At 40.6% G+C, this 15,950-nt stretch overlaps 1 protein-coding gene across 1 annotated transcript; it reads left to right on the forward strand.

The window, feature by feature from the left end:
* The first annotated feature begins 6,496 nt into the window (after positions 1 to 6,496).
* Positions 6,497 to 7,986, forward strand: LOC121776711. Its single transcript, XM_042173889.1, has 2 exons — positions 6,497 to 6,862; positions 6,919 to 7,986. Exons 1-2 carry the CDS (start codon positions 6,497 to 6,499, stop codon positions 7,984 to 7,986), a joined length of 1,434 nt encoding a protein of 477 aa, XP_042029823.1.
* Positions 7,987 to 15,950: the final 7,964 nt, after the last annotated feature.

Below are 15,950 nucleotides of genomic sequence, written 5' to 3' on the forward strand. Positions count from 1 at the left end.
GCGGACTCTTGACGCTGCGCAAAAAGAACCCGTCTCGGGTCTTGCGGGTTGCTGAGCGTCTTCACGAAAGTCGACCACCTTGGGTAGATACCATCGGCGAGATAGTAACCCATGTGTGGTATGTGTTTCCGTTGACGGTGAAGTCGATCTCCGATGCTACACCATTCAACACATCATTGAAAATGTGTGAAGAATAGAGCACGTTCAAGTCGTTGTTGGATCCGGCAACGCCGAAATATGTATGCCAAATCCATAGGCGATAGTCGGTGACCGCCTCAAGGATAAGTGTTGGGCCGCCGCCTTTGTGGCCGTTTAAGTGTTGCCCCCTCCAAGCAGTCGGGCAATTCTTCCACCTCCAATGCATGCAGTCAATGCTGCCAAGCATTCCGGGAAAGCCATTGACTGATTCGTGAAGATAAAGCAACCGTTGGCAATCATCGGTGGTGGGTGCCCGAAGAAATTCATCACCGAAAGCTGTACGAGCGCCCTCGCAAAAATTTTTAAGACAAAGGATTCCAGTGGACTCACCGACATGCAAATACTCTTATAAGAGGTCGGCCGTTTGCCCAGTAGCGAGTTGTCGGATGGCACACGTACACTTCTGCAACTGCGTGATACTTTGCCGGTCGGCTGCATTTGTACCTGTTTGGAAGAATTTAACACGGGCGGGCAATGTGTTGACAATACGCATAAACACACGCTTTGACATGCGGAAACGGCGCCTGTAGTAATCCACCGGAAACCGCGGTGGGTCGGCAAAATAGTCGGCAACGAGCCTTTCGTGGGCTCTCTCCCGGTCACGATAGATGTAGAGGCGAGTTGATCTAGTTGGTTGAGGAGGAGGGGCGGAGGTATTCGCTGCGACATATGCATCATAAGCGGCACGATGTTGTTCGTAGTATTCTTGTTCTTCGCACTCCGCTTCCGCAATAAGATGGGTGAAATCCATTTGAGGTTTTGAGTGAGAGATGAATGTGTAGATAAGTTATATGAAAAATATGAATGAGAGATGAATGAGAGATGATTTGATGTGGAAAATGGAAGGTGAGTGTGTGTATTTATAGATGATTTTGGAGAAAAAATAAAAAAATATAGAAAACCCAGCAAAAAAAACGGCCATTTTTTGGGGATTGGTAAAATATATTTTTTATTTTTAATCGGTTTTTATAATTAAAAATAGAATTTTGAAAAAAAAATTAAAATATTCAAATGCAACGGCATAGCCGTTGCCCAATCGCAGCACGACACGTCACCTGCTCGCTAGCACGGACGTGCTCGATGCATCGAGCAGCGCCGTGCCGGCGGCGGACGACGTCTTCCGTGCCGCTAGCACGGACGGACGGACGGACGCACCGCAGATGCTCTAATGCACAATCATATGACAAAAATTAAATATGAGGAGACCCCAGTCTTATCAAATACTTAATCAAAGAGAACATTTCAAATTTTATTTTATTCCTATTTTTATATAAAATTAAATATGAGGAGACCCTAGTCTTATCAAATACTTAATCAAAGAGAACATTTCAAATTTTATTTTATTCCTATTTTTAATATAAAAAAAAGAGAACATTTCAAACTACTACAAATATACCATATATAAATAGTATAGTTAAAGATCAACAATACCAACACATCGAACATGGGGACCAATATGCAAACTATCTATCGCAAGCAACAAATGCGGATTTTTGGTTGATTTTCTATAACTAAAACAAAATAATAATAATGAAGCAAATAAAAAATAAGGTAAATTTGTAATACCCCATCCTCTTACACCATCGCCACTTCCAGTAGCAGTACCGACTCATTCAAGTGGAACCTCATCCCCGTCTCCGTTCTCTTTCGTAGCTCTAGGATCTACCACATTCACATCAACCTTGATGGTATCAACAACAACATCCCCCCTCAGCCGCGACTCCCACTTCAGCAACTTCTTCTTGCTCTGGCTCTAGCTCTAGTTCTAGTTCGTTAGAATTGGCTCCTTTTTCTTTTATCACCCTAACAGATGCCACCAACATCAACCTCTTTCTCATGAACTATATAATCCTCCTTTTTTGTGAGGCTAACATCAACTATCAACCACATCCCATCTTTCAGATTCAACCACATTTACTGCTAATGAGTGCCTTCTGGTGATGAGTATGTGCATGCTTGTAGAGGTGGAAAACTGGGAGGGCAATTTGGGCATAAAGCTCCAAATCAGGAGAAAAAATTATACCACCAATTTTTTGAATCGCCGTTTCTATTCTCTATTTCACCGAGATCCGGGAAATTTGTGTCAGGTTCTCCGACAAAATTGAGCTCTACCAAATGGTGGAGAAGAAGGGATAATGCAACATTTTATGAGCTTTTATGGGCTACCAATAAAGCTAGAGAAAAAATTTATACTTGGGAGAATGAGAGATGTGTAGAAATTAGCAATGTGCACTCCATCAATGGAGGAAAAAAAAGGAAATTTTATTGATAGTGAAAAGAGAATACAAAGTCTTAGATCACACATTACACAACTCACTATTTATATCATACAACTCAAAATATCTCACTAACTAACTCCTAACTAACTCGCCACATCAGGAAGGAGAAGTCCACATCAGAATCCAGCTCAGCTTCTTCCAGAATCTTCCTACGTCCAAGATTGCTCATGCATAGCTTCATGCACACCATTCTCAACACGCCCTCTCAAGATGGACTGTATATACTGTGAAAGTTCATCTTGTTTAAGATGGAATTGAAGGCGCTATCACCCAAAGGCTTTGTAAAAATGTCAGCTAGTTGAAGATTATTCCTTATATGCAAGGGCTTGATAACTCCCTTTAGATATTTCTCTCTAACCGTGTGACAATCAATCTCGATGTTCTTGGTTCTCTCATGGAAAACCGGGTTGAAACAGATGTATATAGCTGATTGGTTGTCACAATACAAAGGCACTGCTTTCTCAACTTTTATCCCAAAATCTTCCAGTATAGCTACTGCCCATACAACTTCACATGTAGCTTGAGCCATGGCTCTATATTCTGCTTCGGCAGAGGATCTGGAAATGGTATTTTGTTTTTTTACCTTCCAAGAAACTATGGAATTCCCAAGGAAAAGACAATATCCAGTCATGGACTTTCTTGTATATAGGCATGAAGCCCAATCTGCAACAGAAAATATGCTAAGTGTAGGCTTTGAACTACTACAGTAGAACAACCCATGCCCTGGTGTTCTCTTAAGATATTTCAGGATTCTCTCAGCTGCTTGCCAGTGTTCTATACGTGGCTTCGACACATATTGACTCAGTTTATGTACAACAAAAGTGATATCTGGTCTTGTGATGCACAAGTATAGAAGTCTCCCAATCAATCTCCTATACTTTGAAGATTCATCCAAGGCTGTTCATGCCTCCATTTGCAGCTTCTTTATGGGATCCATAGGGGTTGCTGCCGGTTTACAGCCTAGAAATCCAGTTTCTTTCAATAGATCCATAACATATTTTCTTTGTGATATTTGAATCCCCTTTTTGTTTCTAGCAATCTCAAGTCCAAGAAAGTATTTAGGAACTCCAAGATCTTTGAACTTGAAGTGTTTTGTGAGGAATTCCTTGAAGTCATTAATCATCTCTGGATCAGTTGTAGCAACTAAAATGTCATCAACATACACAACTATTCCAAAGAATTTCTCAGCTCCATCAGATTTGAAGAAAAATGAATGATCTGAGGCTGACTTATGTAGACCAAAGCCCTTAAGCACTTCTGATAATTTCAAATACCACTGCCTTGAGGCTTGTTTCAAGCCATAAAGAGATTTCTTCAATTTGCACACTAAAGTAGATTCTGGAGTTGCCCCCTCAACAGTCAGCCTATCTACTTCAAGGCCCGGTGGAAGTGTCATGTATATTTCTTCTTCCAAGTCCCCATATAGAAAAGCATTGTTGATGTCTAGGTGAGTCAGAGACCATCCTTTGATTGCAGCTAAGGCTAACATCATTTTTACTGTGTGAGTTTTGCAACTGGAGAGAAAGTGTCTGATAAACTCATATTTTAACTATTTTATTGGGCATTAAACGTGATGATAATTGGTGTTTAAATGCATATTACTTTATTTTACGTCCATATTTCACTATAAAGGTGCTTTAATGAGTTTATCCAGTGTTTAAAGTTAAAATAGGTACAAAAGGGTCAAAATGAGCCAAGCCGTGACTGGGGTCTACTTCAAACGTTAATCTGCCTAACAATATGGGGTCCAAATACTATTTTGAGAGTACCATTGTCTTTATCATCGAAAGAGCTTCGCGTGGATACCTCACACGCCCCAATCGGAGTTCGGATGAGAGAGATTTGGCCGATCTACGAAAGCCGCGCGGACTGTCGGGAGCTACCCGGCCGGGTGAATTTTATGTGCAATAATTCCACCCGGCCGGGTGGCCAATTTTATTCATAAAGAGTCCAGAGACTTCTGCCCGACCGGGTGGATTTTATGTGCAATAATTCCACCCGGTCGCGTCCGTCTGACTGACGATTTTTAGCCCAGACGTGATTTTTCTGAAGGGAAATAAAAAGAGAAAAGCTAGGGCAACGAAAGGAAATTCTTCCCCAGCCGCGAAAATACACTTTCACTCTCTCTCTCTCTGAAGAACTCTTGGAAGAAGATTGAAGATTCAAGCTTCGATTCCTCCGCCAATTGTAATTCGTATCATGGTTTTTCTTGTTTTTCTTAGTTTTTGTCTGATTTCCGCCATGAATATGAGTAACTAAACCCTTTATGTGGAATTCTTGGTGAAGCTGCATTGATTCATAGTTTTAATCCAATTGATTTCGTTTTTATCTTGCTCTTGTAATTGTTTGAATTATTCTTGTGCTTTTTCCTATCAATTGCTTGATCACCAATTGGGAGTGTTAGGATTTCTTAGAGTAATCGGGAGATGAAATATTTAATCTTGAAAGAGGAATAATTCACACCTTAATTCAATAAAACTCGGGAGAGTTGAGATTATGAGTGGGATCTTTAATCTAATCAAACCTTTGGGAGTTAGGTCTAAGATTTAGAAGGGGACTTCACTTATTACATCTAATCTACAGATTTCTCACCTCGGGAGGGGGTTTAATCTACAATTGTGATTGATTCAACAATTCTGGAGACTTTAAATGGTAAATCGGTTTCAATTGGGTTAGGCTATGAGTTGTGCATCGGATCCTTGAATTCTGCATATTTTTCCATCATCTACACAACTTGCTTTATCGCTCTCTTGTTTATTTGTTCTAATTTAATCTTTGCATTTACATGTTTTCAGTAGTTGTTAGTTTCAAAACCAAAATTCCTGATTGTCTGGATAGTAGTTGAAGTTTGTTCGTGGTACTTAAGTTGACACTTAATTGTCTCTGTGGGATACGATATACTCTTGTTTGCTATTTGCTACGATAACCCCGTACACTTGCGGGTATTATTTGGGTAAAATAAAGTTGAGTCAAGTTTTTGGCGCCGTTGCAGGGGACAATTTTGTGTTATATAGCTTGATATCGTGATAATAATCAAGATTACTACTTCAGATTTTACTGCTTTATTTTTCGTTTAATTTCTATTTTTTTTAGTTCTCACATTTGTGTTTCTTGTTCAGGTGTATGCACACACGTTCTAAAGGCTTGCCTCTAGAACCTTTCGACTCTGAGATCGAAGCATCGAACCGGAAGAGGAACGCATATAGGAGGCTCACGCAGAAAATTCACACCTCTTCGCCTACCCGCGCAGGAGCATCTTCAGATCAGAGGGATCTTTCACCCATCCGATCACCAGTTCAGGATCATATTCAGTTTGATCTCGTTTCTCCTAGTCTGATGGAGAACGAAGAGGGTAACAACGGTCCACCACCTCCTCCTCCTAATTATGCTGAGCTTCTACGACAGCTGGAGGAGTTGCGTCAATAGGTCAACCGTGGACCACCTGTGCCTGTGTAGAATCAATATGTATACCAAGGCCAGGCAAATCCAACCTTCCATAGCAACATCGCGGCCAATACTTTTGAGCTGAAAAGAGGACTAATTCAAATGGCGGAGAACATTGCTTTTAGGGGCAAATCCACAGATGACCCTAACAAGCATATCACCAAGTTCATTCAGATTTGCAACACAACAAAGATGAATGGAGTGACAGATGAGCAGGTTCGACTAAGGCTGTTTCCTTTCTCTTTAGAGGATTCAACAAAGGATTGGTTGGAGAGTTTGGAGCCAGGATCAATTAGAACATGGGATGTTATGGTGAAATTTTTTTTGGAGAAATTCTACCCCCTAGTGAAGCTATAAAGAGACAACACGAGACCATTGCCTTTCAGATGACTCATACAGAGAATATCAGAGACGCATGGGGGAGGTTTAAATCTTTGATGAAACGGTGTCCCAACCATGGGTTAACCCCGACAGTCCAAGTTATTACATTTTTCAAGGGATGTGTGCCTGAAGCACAAAGGGAATTGAACTTGAGCTCAGGCGGTAATTTTCTCAAGAAATGAGTGAATGAAGCCATGGAAGTAATAGAGGAGCTTGCATCTAATGAAGAAGGATGGAGCAACGAAAGGAGTAAGGTGCATAGGGTAGCGTCTACTACAGATCATGATCCTATGAGTGCCCTATCCGACAAGTTGGATGCGCTGACTATGAAATTTGACTGCATTGCAATGGGACAGCCGTCTCAAGAACCCCAAGGAAAAATGGGGGACGTGAACTATGTGAATCAAGGGGACAACAACCGGTACTTCAATAATCACCGCCCCAACTTTCAGGGTGGAGGATATAATCAGTTCGGGAACAAATGTCATCCCAATCTCTCTTATGGAAACCCAAATAATGCTCTGCAACCACCCCTGGGGTTCACAGTTACTGATGGAGTGGTTAATGATCCGAAGAAGATGACACGGAAGACATACTCAAGTCTTTCATGCTACAGTCCAACAAGCTCATGGAGCAGAACAATCAAAGGATGGAGAAGGTTGAGACAGATGTGCAAAGTATGGCCACTCATCTGAAGAATATCGACACACAGATCAGCCAGATTTCCCAGACTGTGAGTACTATTACTCAATCGGGAAAATTCCCTTCGAACACCATCATAAATCCCAAAGAATGCAAAGCTGTGCATCTAAGGAGTGGCACTGTTTATGAAGCTCCCTCACTGCCTGCGACCACATCTGATACAGTTCTTGAGCCCAAGGCTGCCGTGGCAGAGAAGGAAAAGGAGGTTGGAAAGGAGAATATTGGCACCACTTCTGGAGTAAAGGTGCCATTCCCGCAGGTACTGAATCAGAAGAAGAAGAAGAAAGATGAGCAGTTCACTCGATTTATGGACATCTTCAGAAAGGTGCATGTGAACATTCCTTTAATCGAGGCACTGCAGCAGATGCCTAAGTACGCTAAGTTTCTGAAGGAGGTGATAGCCCAGAAGACCAGTTGGGGGCAGGTTGACACTATTAATCTAACTGAAAATTGCAGTGCTCTGCTGCAAAGGAAACTGCCTGCCAAGCTGAAGGATCCTGGAAGTTTCATTGTCGACTGCCTCATTGGGGGCTATAAGGTGGAGAATGCTCTCTGCGATCTAGGCGCGAGCATTAATCTAATGCCACTATCGGTGTTCAAGCAAATGAACATTGGTACTTTGAAGCCCACCTCAGCCACACTACAGATGGCAGACAGATCTGTCGTGTATCCAGAGGGCATTGTGGAAGACCTACTGATTAAGGTCGGGGAATTTATTTTTCCCATCGACTTTATGGTCTTGGACATGGAAGAAGACAAGGGAGTCCCCCTACTGCTAGGACGTCCCTTCCTTGCCACTGCTGAGGCAAATATAAACGTGAAAAATGGAGAGTTGACAATCTTCATGGGAGAAGAAAGTCAAACGTTTTCCCACAAACCGAGAAGCATGGATGGAAGAACTGAGGAGTGCAAGGTGGTGCGTCTGAAGCACCAAGAGACTACTGAAGAAAGAGGATCGAGTGCAGTCAGAAAAGTGAAGTAGAAGGACTTTTATGAGCTTCACATGGAGATGATGGCTTCCACTGACTCGGAGCCAATAGCATGGATCGATGCAGACCATAGTCGCCCTTCGCCGGTGCACGGGATGATCACTACTGAACCCCCTAGGATGGGGGGTAAAATACCAACTGATGTCAAGGGAAGAAAGATAACTGCTCCAACACTGAAGGAGCCTATCCCGAGAGAGCCTGAAAAGTGGTGGCTCACCAAGACGTGGAACGATCTATTTCCTCATGGAGGAGGAGCCAAGCGATCACCTGGAGGCACAACTCTGGGATGAAAGGGGATCTCGGTTGATATTTGAAGACGTCGGGCACACGACGATAAAAAGGTGCGCTGCATGGGAGGCAACCCATGGAAGGTATCTTGTAGTGTTTTATGTATTTCTTTTAGTGTGTTTGCTCAGTAGGCATCACCTCTTCACCAACGTTTCAAACTTATTTCTTTGCGTAGCTTTGAATAAGTTTGGGGGGTGATATGGTGGATGGTGAACCTATGAGCATGTTTATTGTTTTCATGTTATTTTTGGGTAGTTTTAAAATTTTTGCTTAGGATTTTAGTTTAGGATTAATAAACTCCCTTGGATGAAATTGAATGGGGTCGGAGCAATTTGAATTGAATTCAAGCATGTTTGTTGGATGAGTTGCTAATGATGCTATATGTTAAAATGTTTTTGAAAACTTGTTGATATGACCAAGCATGCTTGTATGTCCTTATTGTGATTTGCCTAAAGTGAATTGCTCGTTGTATTGTCCTTTGCCATAACCTGTGAGACTTGAGCCTATATATTTCTAAATGTGTGATTATCGTCATTGTGTTATATGTTTCTAGAACTTGCTCGCGATCTTCCTTGAGTCTACATAGTGAGTATAGATTTAGGAAGTGACGTTAGGCCATCCGTTCTAGCCTTGTCTTTACTTTCACCCTAAAATAAAAATCATAATCCTTTGTTAGCCATATTTGAGCCTAATAGCCTATTATTTGATAACTTGGGGTTGTATATATGCTTGAAAATAAGTTTGGGGGAAAAGAACACTTTTGGATGATAAGAAGAGTTTAAAGATGAAGTATTGACTTGAATATCTTTGGGAAAGTGGATGTATGCTTTTAGTTGTGAAAAAAGAGTTGTAAAAAAAAGAATAATTTTGTGGTATAAGCTAGGCGAAGCCTAGAGGGGGTATAAGCTAGACGAAGTCTAGAAATGCGTAAGAAACCAAGTTTGGGGGAGAATTGGTAGATGAGAAGAGTCTATAAAGACTACTGAGGAGTTGAGTTGTTTTAAGAACGAAGTTATTATAGTTTCGAAAGGGATTATAAGTCACTTTGGCCAAATTTTCCTCACCTAACCAAAAAGCCTACATTACAACCTACAAATAATACCTTTCAGATCCTTGATTTACAGTCACAAAATAGTAGAGGAGAGGTTAGATTTCGAGCAAGCCTATGGTAAACTATGCATGATTGATTGATTTGAGAGCTTGGATTTTACCTATACACTTTGAGAGTGGGAGAAATACACTACATATCTATCTTGTGAGGGCAAATTGACAAGGTTGCATACGTGTTAGTAACTTGAAGCAATGATCAGTTGGTTTACATGTGTGTGAAGTTATTGATGCATGCTATTGTTTATTAACTGAGGCAATGATGGGATCCAACTTATGTGTACGAATTTATATTTGATTGTTGTCTGCTTCTTGTTTGAGGACAAACAAGTGATTAAGTTTGGGGGAGTTGATAAACTCGTATTTTAACTGTTTTATTGGGCGTTAAACGTGATGATAATTGGTGTTTAAATGCATATTACTTGAGTTTACGTCCATATTTCACTATAAAGGTGCTTTAATGAGTTTATCCAGTGTTTAAAGTTAAAATAGGTAAAAAAGGGTCAAAATGAGCCAAGCCGTGACTGGGGTATGCTTCAAACGTTAATCTGCCTATCAATATGGGGTCCAAATCCTATTTTGAGAGTACCATTGTCTTCATCATCGAAAGAGCTTCGCGTGGGTACCTCACACGCCCCAATCAAAGTTCAGATGAGAGAGATATGGCCGATCTACAAAAGCCGCGCGGACTGCCGGGAGCTACCCGGCCGGGTGAATTTTATGTGCAATAATTCCACCCGGCCGGGTGGCCAATTTTGTTCATAAAGAGTCCAGAGACTTCTGCCCGACCGGGTGGATTTTATGTGCAATAATTCCACCCGGCCGGGTCCGTCTGACTGACGATTTTTAGCCCAGACGTGATTTTTCTGAAGGGAAATAAAAAGAGAAAAGCTAGGGCAACGAAAGGAAATTCTTCCCCAGCCGCGAAAATACACTTTCTCTCTCTCTCTGAAGAACTCTTGGAAGAAGATTGAAGATTCAAGCTTTGATTCCTCCGCCTATTGTAATTCGTATCATGGGTTTTCTTGTTTTTCTTAGTTTTTGTCTGATTTCCGCCATGAATAAGAGTAACTAAACCCTTTATGTGGAATTCTTGGTGAAGATGCATTGATTCATAGTTTTAATCCAATTGATTTCGTTTTTATCTTGCTCTTGTAATTGTTTGAATTATTCTTGTGCTTTTTCCTATCAATTGCTTGATCACCAATCGGGAGATGAAATATTTAATCTTGAAAGAAGAATAATTCACACCTTAATTCAATAAAACTCGGGAGAGTTGAGATTATGAGTGGGATCTTTAATCTAATCAAACATTTGGGAGTTAGGTCTAAGATTTAGAAGGGGACTTCACTTATTACACCTAATCTACAGATTTCTCACCTCAGGAGGGGGTTTAATCTACAATTGTGATTGATTCAACAATTCTGGAGACTTTAAATGGTAAATCGGTTTCAATTGGGTTAGGCTATGAGTTGTGCATCGGATCCTTGAATTCTGCATATTTCTCCATCATCTACACAACTTGCTTTATCGCTCTTTTGTTTATTTGTTCTAATTTAATCTCTGCATTTACATGTTTTCAGTAGTTGTTAGTTTCAAAACCAAAATTCCTGATTGTCTGGATAGTAGTTGAAGTTTGTTCGTGGTACTTAGGTTTACACTTAATTGTCTCTGTGGGATACGATATACTCTTGCTTGCTATTTGCTACGATAACCCCGTACACTTGCGGATATTATTTGGGTAAAATAAAGTTGAGTCAGTGTCCACAAAATCTACACCTTCAAGTTGTGTAAAGCCTTTTGCTACCAATCTAGCTTTATACGTTTCAATAGAGGCATCTGCATTAAACTTCACTTTATACACCCATTTGCAATCAATGGGAATTTTTCCCGGAGGAAGAACTGTTATATACCAAGTGTCAGTTCTTATGAAGGCTGAAAGCTCTTCTTGCATTGCCAACTGCCATTCTTTGATGGTTGAGGCTTGTGTATAGGTGGCTGGCTCATATATGGAGGACATGAGGATGATATATTTCAGATATTCTGGGCTGAGTTTTGAAAGAGAGAAGTGAGCAGAGATGGGATAAGAGCAAGATGACACATAATTACATATGTAATCTGTCAAGTGAGTGGGTTGTTTAGTGACTCTGTCTGTCCTCGTGGTGGTGGAGTCAAGAGAATTATTTTGAGTGTTTGAGGATGATGAAGTAGAAGAAGACTCAGAGGAATTTTGAACTCCAGTGGGGAATTCAGATGGTGACAGATGGGAGGAAGAAGGATGGGAGGCAGAAGGATTCTGAATTCCAGTGGGAAATTCAGATGGTGAAAGATGAGAAAGAGGAAAAACATCCTCATGAAAGATAACATTTCTTGTGATGATTTCTTGCATAGTGTCAAGCTCAAGTAGTTTGTATCCTTTATAATCAGCAGGATATCCCAACAAAACACATTTAGTGGCTCGTGGAGAAAATTTGTTTCTGCCTCTGTCCAAAGTGGAAGCATAGCAAAGGCAGCCTACAATTCTCAGATATGTATATGAGGGTGGCTTCAGGAAAAGAGCTTGAAAAGAAGTGATGTTGTTAGTGAGGACAAATGAAGGTGTTCTATTTATCAGATATGAGGCATTCAAGATACAATCACCCCAATATTGGATGGGTAAGTGTGACTGAAACATCAAACTTCTAGCCACATTCAAAAGGTGTTTGTGTTTTCTTTCAACTCGGGCATTTTGTTGCGGGGTTTCAACACATGAGTGTTGTACCACGGTTCCAAAAGAGTTGTATAATAAGGTTAAGTTGAACTCAGGAGCATTATCAGATCGAATGGCCTTGATTTTTCTGGAAAATTGGGTAAGAATGGTGTTGAAAAATTGTTTAAGTATAGTGGCTACACCAGATTTGTTTTGCATCAGAAAAGTCCAAACAAATCTTGAACAATCATCAACAATGGTGAGGAAATATTTGTATCCTTGACGAGTTGATGGATTAAAAGGTCCCCAAACATCACAATGAATGAGATCAAAGGGGTTAGAAGCAACAGAATCAGACTTAGAGAAAGGTAAATGTTGTTGCTTAGCAATGGGACAAATGTCACATAAACAGTGAGTTTTATTGCTGAATGAAAGAGTTTCAGACATAGATTTCAATTTGGTGTAAGATAAATGCCCAAGTCTTTTGTGCCAAACATCAATTGAAACAACCGAATTGACACAAAGATGAGAAAACTGAGCAGACATGGAATTTTCTGGTATAGAATCCACTTGAAGAGTGTATAAGTTTCCTAATCGGTTACCCCTCCCAATCACAGTTTCCTGAAAAGCTTCCTGAATCACAAGAGAGTTGGAAGTAAAAGTTATGGAGCAAGATAGAGAGCTGGTCAGAGAACTAACTGAGATGAGATTAAAGCTGAACGAAGGAACATAGAGAACGGATTGCAGAGTTATTGTAGGTGTTAGGCAAACTGTTCCTATGTGGGATATGGAGGCTGTGGAACCATTTGGTAAATTCACAGAGGCATTGTTCACAGGATAAGATGATGCAAACAAAGCTAAATTGCAACATACATGATGTGTTGCTCCTGTGTCAAGAAGCCACACAGCAGGGGGATATAGAGTAGTACATGTGAATGGAGAAGATTGAGAGGAATGAGTTGTGGATGGACCGATGGCAAGTTGACTTTGCAAGAGAGAAATCACTTGCTGACATTGATCATAGGTTGGCATAGCAGATGTTGCAGCAGACTGAGATTGCACAGCCTTGTCCATCTGATCAGTAGAAGAATCATCAACAAAATTTACTGATTTATTTGCTCCAAAATCCTTAGGACCTGGTTTAAACTTTCCTTTTCCAAATCCTGGAGGAAATCCATGAAGAACAAAGCATCTATCCACAGTGTGATTTGTCCTTCCACAGTGAGAACACAACCTTTGGTTGAAGGATGAAGATGCAGCATTTGCAGAGTAAGACTGCTCACTCAGCACTGGTGGGGTGTATGAAGATACGTTTCCTTCAATAGAACGCTGTCTTTCCTCTTGCAACACCGGAGAAAAAACTTTTGATAAAGTTGAAAGAGGAACCATAGATAAAATATGAGATCTGATTTGAGAGTAGGTTGAATTTAAACCAACTAGAAACTGCATCACACACTCTTCTTCCTGATGAGTGTGCCACTTAATTGCACTACGGCATCTGCAGGTGGATACACCATTATACCGGCTGAGTATTCTTATACTCATCCCAAATAATTCGAAGGTTAGTAAAATAGGTGTTGATATCATCAGATCCTAGAGATAACGCCATAATTTTCTAACGAAGTTGATATATGTGAGCTGAATCACAGACTGAGAAACGATCACGTAGATCTAACCATATATCTCGAGCATCATCCAAGTACATGATGCTGGAGCAGATCTGTAGCGATATTGAGTTCCTGATCCAGGAAACAACCATGCTATTGCAATGAATCCACGATTGAAAGAGGAGATCTTCATTATCTGGACGAAGAAGAGCTCCATTAACAAACTCAAGCTTATTTTTCACAATTAGCATCGTAGTCATTGATCGGCTCCAGTTGATGTAATTCGATCCGATCAAAGGCTGAGAAACAAGAGTAAGAGCTGGATTATCGCTCGCATGCAGATAATAGGAGCTGCTAGTATCTTCAAAGTGATGATGAGCTCCGTTGTTGTTGTTGCCATTGGTGTTGTTGCCATTGTTGTTCGCATTACCTCGACGGCCATTCATTTTGCTCAATAAAGGAGAATGAATGAAGAAACAAAGCTGAGAGAAGCTTGAATGAAGCGGAAATTGGAAAATTTCACTAATACCATGTAGAAATTAACAATGTGCACTCCATAATGGAGGAAAACAAAGGAAATTTTATTGATAGTGAAAAGAGAATACAAAGTCTTAGATCACACATTACACGAGCTCACTATTTATATCATACAACTCAAAATATCTCACTGATAAGGCTAATTTCATGCATCGGTCTAGGGGTTCATTTCATGAAATTGCTGGGTCTAACGCATTGAATTAAGTCAGGTATGTGAAGTTTTTCGCCAGATCCAGGAAAAGAAGAGGACGCTTGCATGGTCCTAGGAAACTGGCGAAAGGGTGAACAATTGGAAGAAAATTGCTAGACGGAGGAAGCCTCGGAGTTGAAGGGTAGAATAGGGATTTCTACGAAAACTCTAGAAGGCTATGTCCGCATCTATAAAAAGGGAGAAGCATGCAGGCTGGAGGGACCTTCTCGGTGGAGGCCTCACTAACAGCTCCTAGCTCGATTCACCTTTCCACACACTTGACTCTAAATTCGCGGGAGATTCCAGTAGCACTTGGCTGGTGGTTCACGTTTAGCTGTCCGATAATGGTTCGAGGGTTGTAACACCGTCCTAGTTCAAGGGCGAAGAAACAATTTACATTTCCGTTGCTATTTACACTGATTCCGCCGAGCTTCGCTGTTCGAAGCTCGGTTTTCTTTTGACAACCAATATTTCCAGTTTTATTCCAGATTTTACTTTCGCTTATGTCTATTGTGTTCATTTCTGGTTTGCTGGTTGAGTTCGATTAATTTCGAGTTTGGATTGTCGGAGTTAGTTATTTTCGCAGTTGGTTCTGATTTATTGCCGATACTTGTTGTTTGGATCTGATGAATGGTTCTATTTTTTGGATGAATCGGAGGTTGGGTTTTGCTGGAGTTTGTGATTTGTTTGCAGATTGTTCACGATTGATTGAGATTGGAGTAGATCTGTGAAAATCGGAGTTATGGCATTGGTTTTGCTGTTTGTTGGGTTCGGATGGCTTGGATCCGGAGTGGATTAAGCGTCCGACGTAATCGGAGAAGGAGTACTTGATTTCCATGCCTAGTTTACGCATTTACATTTCATTTCGCCTAGTTTACGTAGATCTGTCGTATCTTCGAGTTATTGTAAGTTTCCGTCGACCAAATCTGTTTATTATGTTTGAATCTGGGCATTTCCTCTGTTTTCTCCATTTGCGAATCTGAATTAGTTAGAAAAGTGCATGAAGATTGTTAGCTGCAGCTTTACCGTACGTTGTCAGGCTTGGATTCCATGGTCCCCACTTTTTATTTCCTTTGTCTAGTGGTTATCGGTAGTTATGTTCTCGGTCTAGGAGTTGTTTAACCTTTTCTGCTTGTTACTTGGTTTAAGAGTCCTTTGTTCTTCGGTCTAGTATTTACTTTTTGTGCCTAGGTCTAGTAGTAGTTAAAATCTCACCCCCTTTTGCGTGGCAGCAGCCATTTTGACCAAATTCTCTCAATACTTGTAACGGCCCGAATAAAAAAAAAATTAATTAGTTCAAATGCGTCGGAAGTCGTAAATAAATTAAATTCTAGAAGTGTGTAGATAGTTTCTTATTATGTGAATTATTTGTTTGTGTGGTGTTTTTTATTAGAAATAGAGAAAGAATAAAAGAAAAGAAGGAAATGAAATAGAGAATAAGAAAAAGAAGAGGGTGGAAGGGTGAAAGATTTTTATCTCTACTCCCTTCTAGAAGCCACGTAACAAAAAAATCATCTCCCACCCCCATTCTACATTTTT

This window comes from Salvia splendens, chromosome 18 (assembly GCF_004379255.2).
Source record: "Salvia splendens isolate huo1 chromosome 18, SspV2, whole genome shotgun sequence".
NCBI lineage: Eukaryota > Viridiplantae > Streptophyta > Magnoliopsida > Lamiales > Lamiaceae > Salvia > Salvia splendens.

Coding starts and splice junctions, on each gene's coding strand:
- LOC121776711 (XM_042173889.1), top strand. CDS start 6,497: ATGGAAGTAATAGAGGAGCTTGCATCTAATGAAGAAGGATGGAGCAAC. Junction 6,863..6,918: donor TCACAGTTACTGATGGAGTG/GTTAATGATCCG, acceptor TTCATGCTACAG/TCCAACAAGCTCATGGAGCA.